The following is a 7,315-nucleotide window of genomic DNA, read 5'->3' as shown; positions in this document are numbered from 1 at the left end:
TATCAGATTCTTCCTCTACTACTCACCACCTTAGTTACTGAGACAGTGTCTCCCCCTAAACACAGATCTCAAGAACTGGCTAGGCTGGCTGGCCAGAGAGCTCCAGGTATGTGCCTGTCTCCATCCACCTAGCACAGGGTTACAAATAAGCCACTAAGCTCAGCTTTGATGTGGTGCTGGGGATCCAAACTCAGGTCCTCATGAGTGCCCAGTAAGCACTTTACTCAGCTATCTCCCCAGGCCCTAAGACACCTCTTAGCATCAATATTCTCAAGTCAAAACTAAAATCTTTACTTTCTAAAACTAAAAACAGCTCAATTCCAATTTGACTCATTTTTCAAAAATCACAAGTTCTTTCTCCAGAAAAATACTCAAAATCAAACAGTTGTGGGTTGGAGAAATGGCTTAGCAGTTAAGAGCACTGACTGCTTTTGCACAAGACCCAGGTTCAATACCCAGCACTCATATGGTGGCTAACAACTGTCTGTAACTCTGGTTACAGAGGATCTGATCCCCTCTTCTGACCTCTGAGGGCATTGCATGACACAGTGCTCTTACATACATGCAGGCAATACACTCATATACATAAAATAAAAATAATAATTTTTTTTTTTAATTTAAAAAGAAAACGGCTTGGTGATTCCTCCAAGTCACCATGTGACCTTTCTAGTTATACATCATCTACCTGAAACCTAGAACAAATTTACCTGAAAATTGCACACAAATGTTTATGAAAGCCAAAAAGTGGACATAAAAATCAAATGTCTACCAACTACTGAATCAATAAAACGTGATATATTTATAAAATGGAATATTATTCAACTATAAAAGAGATCATATGCAATACAGATGAACTTGGAAACATGTTAAATGAAAGAAATCAGATACAAAAGTCCAAATAATACATGAGTCCACTTAATGACTGTCTCTAGTAGGGAAACCTACAGAAACAGAAAAGTAGAACAGTGGCTGCATGGTGCTACAGAGAAGGGGCCAACTGGATATGACCAGTAACAGGCCAAATGTTTCTGGAATCACAAAAACTTTCTGATATTAGACAGTGGTAACAGTTTTACAACCTTGTGAATATATCAAAGCTCACTAACCCTTTAATGAGTGCACACTAAATGTTTACTATTTCTTTGCTAATGAGGTGTTGTTTCATAGACAACTAAAATCATAGAAGTAAATGAATTCTCAGGGAGAAAAAACAAAGATATTCTTTAACCAGAAGGTTCCCAAACTGAGCAACCAGTCCAGAACACATCATGAAAACTAAGACAGTGCAGTTTCAAATTAAAGCGAACTATATTACTAATATATTTAGATAAAATATACTTATGATAAATACTATTTAAATGAAAATAAGAAACAGTGAACATCAAACATACATACAAAGCAAAAACAAAAGATATTTATAATAAATACTACTTAAATGAGAAACTGAACACCAAACATAAATAGAAAGCAAAACAAGGGCCAGGTGTGGTGGCACATGCTTTTAATCCTAGCATTCTGGAGGCAGAAGCTAACAGATGGCTGAGAGGAGGCCAGCCTGAAATGGTCTACATAGGAAGTTCAAGGTCAGCTGGGGCTACATATGGGACTCTGTTCAGCCCCCTTAGGCGCAAAAAAGCACCTAAGTTATACGTAACTTGTGAACAAGTTTCAAGAACTTGGAAAATATAATAGAAAATATAATAAAATATATTTTATATTTATTATAATATAAAATAGTAATATTTTATATTATAATAAATATAATATAAAATACAATATAATAGAGTCACAGGGGGTCTACACCATACCTACTTCCCTGTATATGGCAGGAAAAGAAAAACTTAAAATATGATAACTATAGGGCATTCTCACCAAGGGACTTATATCTTATCCAAATTTAGCAATAAGACAAAGGATTCAGAGTAAAAGAAAGGGAGTCAAAAAATATTAAAGTAGGAGATGTTAGGGAACAAGAACCTAGGTAAGGCCAAGGAAGAAAAGAACATGAACAGAGATGTTCTTCCACATTCAAGTTTCTTATCCAGGCTCATTCTACCAGTGTACAAATCATCTAATGTAATAATCTGGGGGGGGGGTTGTTTTGTTTTTTAACTTCTTCTCTTTCATTGTTCTTCTATGAATAGCATGAAATTTAGTGAAAGGGCTCTTTACAAGTGAAGCCAACCTGGGATTGAACCTGCCCTCTATCACTTACACAACTGAAAAATCAAGAGGTGAGTAATGGGGAAGAGAGGAACCTATACAATATTAGCCAAAAAGGATCTGTATATCTGTAATTTTATATTGGCTTGAATGCTAATTAATAGAATTCAAATAACAAGCTTAATTCAGCACCTAAGATATAAATCTAAAAGAGTGTTCTTTTTGTACATTTTTTTGGTTTGTTTGATATTTGTTTTTGCTTTTGAAGGTTGGCAGTTCTTTGGTTAGTTGCAGCTTTTGTTTTATCTTGTTTTTAGGTTTTTGAGTCTCAGGGAACCCTGTTCCTAGTATTCATAAGAACCTAGCTTTGATATCTATCTAGCACCATCAGAAAGACAAACAAAAACCAATTATATGTTATATAAATTTGTCTAAAAATTACTTTGTAATCTATGCAACATTAACAAACTATTTCTTTTTTAAAATTTTTATTTCTTTTAAAAATTCTATGTATATTAAGTATTTTGCCTGCATGGACCACATGTATGCAATGCCCACAGAGGACAGAAGAGGACATCAGATCCAAGTTACAGATGGTTGTTAACCCCCATGTGGATGCTAGGATTTGAACCCAGGTCTTCTGCAAGAGCAGCAAGTGGTCTTAACTGCTGAGTCATCTTTCTAGTCCCCTGACTTTATTTCTTGCAAAATACTGTCAGCATTGCTCTGAATGAATAGTGCTAATGGTTTCACTTCGTCAGAAGTACCATTTTTATCTATTGGTAAAGTCACATCTTATGCTGCCCTCACTTCATATCAGAATTTTCAAAGGAAAGAGTTGTTACTCCAACTACTTACAAGTTATTTTAATACTGGAAATAGAAATTTGGTTTCTGACCTTTGCACACTTTCTCATACTGCTGTATGGCTTCATCCATTTTCTGATTACTTAACTGCTCCTAAAAAAATTTGAAAATACAAATTAAAGGCAAACCAAATACTTAACAATATTTAATAGAGGGTCTTTAAAACAGGACTAAAAGCCAGATGTGGTGGCACAAGCCTTTAATCCCAATACTTGGGAGGCAGAGGCAGGTGGAACTTTGTGAGTTAGAGACTAGCCTGGTCTACATATGCGCTCTAGGTCAACCAGTGCTACATGGTGAGACCCTATCTCAAAAGAATAAATAAATATGGGGCTGGAAAGATGGCTCAGAGGTTAAGAGCACAGGCTATTGTTACAGAAGACCTGGGTTCAAATCCTAGCACCCACATGGGGGCTAACAACCATCTGTAACTCCAGTTCCAGAGGATCTGATGCCCTCTTCAAACCTCTGTGGGCACTGTACAACATGGGTGCACTTACATGCATGCAGGCAATACACTCATACACATAAAATAAAAATAAACTATTTTGTAAATTTAAAAACAGAAAATTTTTAAAAATACACTTTTAATCTTGGTTATGACACTTATTTTATGTGCTCAATTATTTTAGGAAAATGTTCTCCCTCATTTCAAAAATACAAGAACAACTGAAAATGGACATTTACTACAAATTTAGTGGAGAAATAAAAAAGAACAATATAAAGTTCCCTATTATTAAACACAAAATGTAGAGAAAATACAGACCTCTATCTAAAAAGTAGTTGTAAAATCTGGAAAAAGTAGAGTATTAAGGAACAAGATTACATTACGGGGCTGGGGGAGCCCCACAATTCCAATTTTAACATATCAGGCAATCACGACTGCACTTGCCAATCTCATCTAAACCCATCACAACTTCTAAAATATATGTCCTAGGATGAATCTCTACAGAACCTGGAGATTTCTGAGTCTCATTATGAAAGGACTGATCGTCTAACTAAGATTATATTTTAAGAATAAAAACGATGTTTATACCTGGAGTCATTGGTTGCTTCTCTTCAAAACAGAAATGAAAGGAACACGACAAATCCACACTTCTTAGTATTGCTTTATGCACTTATGTCAAGTGCAATATTGTCTATGATTAAACTTTTCAAGTTTCTTTTTATTACTTGTTACATAAGGAAGGTCTAAGCTACTTTATTATTTTTACTTCTTTTTAAAAAAAAATATTTTATTATTTTTATTTTATGGGTATGAGTGTATTGCCTGCCTGTGTGTTAAGTGTACCCATGTCATGCAATGCCCGTGGAGGTCAGAAGAAGGCATCAGATTCCCCTGGAACTGGAGTTATGGATGGTTGTTAGCCACCATGTGGGTGCTCGGAATTGAACACGGGTCCTCTGTAAGAGCAGTCAGTGCTCTTAACCGCTGAGCCATTTCTCCAGCCCCAATTTTTAATTTAAAATAAATTTCTCTTAGAAAAGATATGAAAAGACAGCTACTTTCCCTGATGTCACATTACCTGATAATTTAATCAAAAATCAAGAAATACATATTGGCATACTACTGTTAATAGAGACTTCAGTATATAATATTCTAGTTTTTCCACTGGCTTTTTTCTCTTCTAGGATTCTACCCAGGATACAACACTGCATGTGATAATGGTGTCTCCTTAAGTTTTCTCAAATCTGTGACAATGCTTGTGAGGTACTGAGTACAACGACTTCAGCTTAGAATTACTTATGTTTATCATAAATAGAACATGTTTATAAATTTTAGAAAAGAATATCAAACATAACGTGCCCTCTGATCTCATTAAATCAGAAATTACATAGAATCATTGTAATTTACTACTGCTGACAATGTTATTCACACCTAGTTTAGAAGCTAATATGCTAAGATTCTCCACTATAAAGTTACTATTTTTTCTGTTCTGTGTTTGTTCATTAGAAGCAAGTCAACTGAACTGATAGTTTATAATTTTTCAATATTAAAAAACAATTTATGCTGGAAGGAGGGAAGGGGATGTTAGCTAAGTGGTAAAGCACTTGCTTAGCACGTGAAATGCCTGCATAAAGGAACAGAAAGGAACGGATGAAAACAGAATTCATAATTAAAACCTAACAATACCATGGGACAGTGATTCATGCCTCTAATCCCAACAATGGAGAGGCTGAGGCAGGAGGATTACCATGAGTTCCAGGAAAGCATGGAACTACATAGTAAGTACAAACCAGGCTGCACTACAGTATAAGACTGTGTCAATTTATAAAAAGGAGAAACTATGAGCAGGGTCTGGTGGCTTGAGAGGCTATAGCAGAAGAACTGCCATGAATTCAATACCTATCTACGCTACAAAGTAAAACCCTGTCTCAAAATTACAGAACGAAGATATTAAATAAAATGAATGAATAAATACATTTCAATGAGGCAATAAAATCTAACAACAGGATGGACTTAAAACATTAAAAACATAACTGCTACCTTGAGTTGCTGGATGGTTCGCTGTTTCATATCTATTTCCTGAGAACATTGGTTTTTCTTTTTCTCTAGTTCATTAATTTTAATCCTCAGTAATTTTTCTTCATCACGCATTATAGATACCTACACAGCAAAATTTAGAAGCAAACTGAACACTTTCGAACTGTTTTTGTGTTGCTTACAATTTATGGCCACTTCTTCAAAGATTCATGCCCCTTAATACCCATCAGAAAATGTATAATGATGCTATAAACTATAATAAAATGTATAAATATATTTACCTTATATATGTAAATATATATACACACAAATTTTATTTATTTATATTCATTCATTATTTAGGCTTTTTGAAACAAGGTCTCCTGGTAGCCCCAGCTAGCCTAGAACCTGCTATGTAGACAGGGCTGACTTTGATCTCAGAGATCCATCTGCATCTGCCTCCTGAGTGCTGGGATTAAAGGCACAATGGCACCATGCCCAGCTAAAAGTACATGTATTAAGTAAGAAAGAATCAAATTTTTTCCCTCTGTTCCAAGCATGCTTTCTCTAACATGGGCTTCTTACTGTCTCCACAGCCCATCTCTCCACTAAGTAGCTGCCTGTCACCACACTGCTGACCTCTATGCAGGCCTACTCAAGCAGCATGGCTTCTTTGCCTTTTCTCCATTTTCCTCCTCTCAGTAGTAGCAGCCAAGATTTACAGCTTCCCTGCCCTGGCATTTGTCTTTTAAACTAATAAAACTGTTCTTGATCTTCAAAAACTAAAAGTTCATAAGATGTTTTCATTGTTTATAGAAAGAAATACAAACTCGGCAGCAGGAAGGAAAAACAGGCAAGAGAATAACTAGTACCATTTCAGCCTTCAAGGAAATTTGACTGGGAGAAATTGGAAGGATTTATTTTCTCCTTAAATATTTCTTTGCACATTTCACGGGTGGAATTATGTAACTGAATTCCTTAATTTAAAATTACACTAGTTAGTCAGGTGTGGTAGCACACGCCTTTAATCCTAGCACTTAGGAGGCAGAGGCAGGTGGATATTTGTGAGATCAAGGCTAGCCTGGTCTACATAGCAAGCTCCAGATCAGCTGGGGCTACTGGGAGACCCTGTCTCAAAAAAGAACAATTAAATAAATACATAAATACATACATACATAAATATTACACTGGCTTATAGCCAAACCACCCTGAATATGCCCAATCTGGTCTAAGGTTAATTAATAATGAAAAGTTGTTAATATAAAAGTCACACTGCATACTTTCCTAAACACTACCTGCAAACAAATGGAGGGAACTTGACTATTGCAGTCTTTAAGAAAAACAAGATTCCAGTGCTATATAAAGTACATACATCCTTGAGCAAAGGATTTCTTGCCTACAGCAGGCAGAAAGCACAGAAATCATATTCGAAGACATGATTTTCACACACTTTTCTTAAGGTTGTCCTTTTTATTTAAGCTAGCTGAATTTATTCTTCGAAATTAAAAATACTCATCATTTTAAGAAAAATTCTTAAGTTCATGAATGTTCTGTTAATCCTAAAATCAATGTCTAAACTTGATACCTAAGGGAGACAATCTTTACCGCACTAAACTGGCCATACAACTTTTCATACAACCTACCTCTTTCTGTACCTGCTCGATCTGCTTTTTGGCATCAGCAAGTTTCTCTTTCAGCTCAGCATAATCTTCTTCCTTCCTCTTAAGATCTACTTTGAGATTCTGAATAACAACAGAGCTTGTAGAGAGCTCCTCTTTCAATCTAAAGAATTCAAAAAACACCTCTATAGTGAGACATCAAC

General features: G+C 35.5%; 1 protein-coding gene across 3 annotated transcripts in view; it reads right to left on the bottom strand.

The window, feature by feature from the left end:
- Nucleotides 1-7,315, bottom strand: part of Kif20b (kinesin family member 20B) — an 80,728-nt gene that overhangs the window by 35,673 nt on the left and 37,740 nt on the right. For all 3 annotated transcript variants that reach the window (XM_008849592.3, XM_008849593.3, XM_008849594.3), the window contains exons 20-22: nt 7,137-7,275; nt 5,518-5,637; nt 3,062-3,122 (exon numbers count right to left, since the gene is read on the bottom strand). In XM_008849592.3, coding sequence (XP_008847814.1) covers nt 3,062-3,122; nt 5,518-5,637; nt 7,137-7,275 — 320 coding nt within the window. The remainder of the gene's footprint in view (nt 1-3,061; nt 3,123-5,517; nt 5,638-7,136; nt 7,276-7,315) is intronic.

This window comes from Nannospalax galili, unplaced genomic scaffold, assembly GCF_000622305.1.
Source record: "Nannospalax galili isolate Female #2095 unplaced genomic scaffold, S.galili_v1.0 scaffold384, whole genome shotgun sequence".
NCBI lineage: Eukaryota > Metazoa > Chordata > Mammalia > Rodentia > Spalacidae > Nannospalax > Nannospalax galili.
This window is presented reverse-complemented; position numbering and strand designations above follow the sequence as displayed.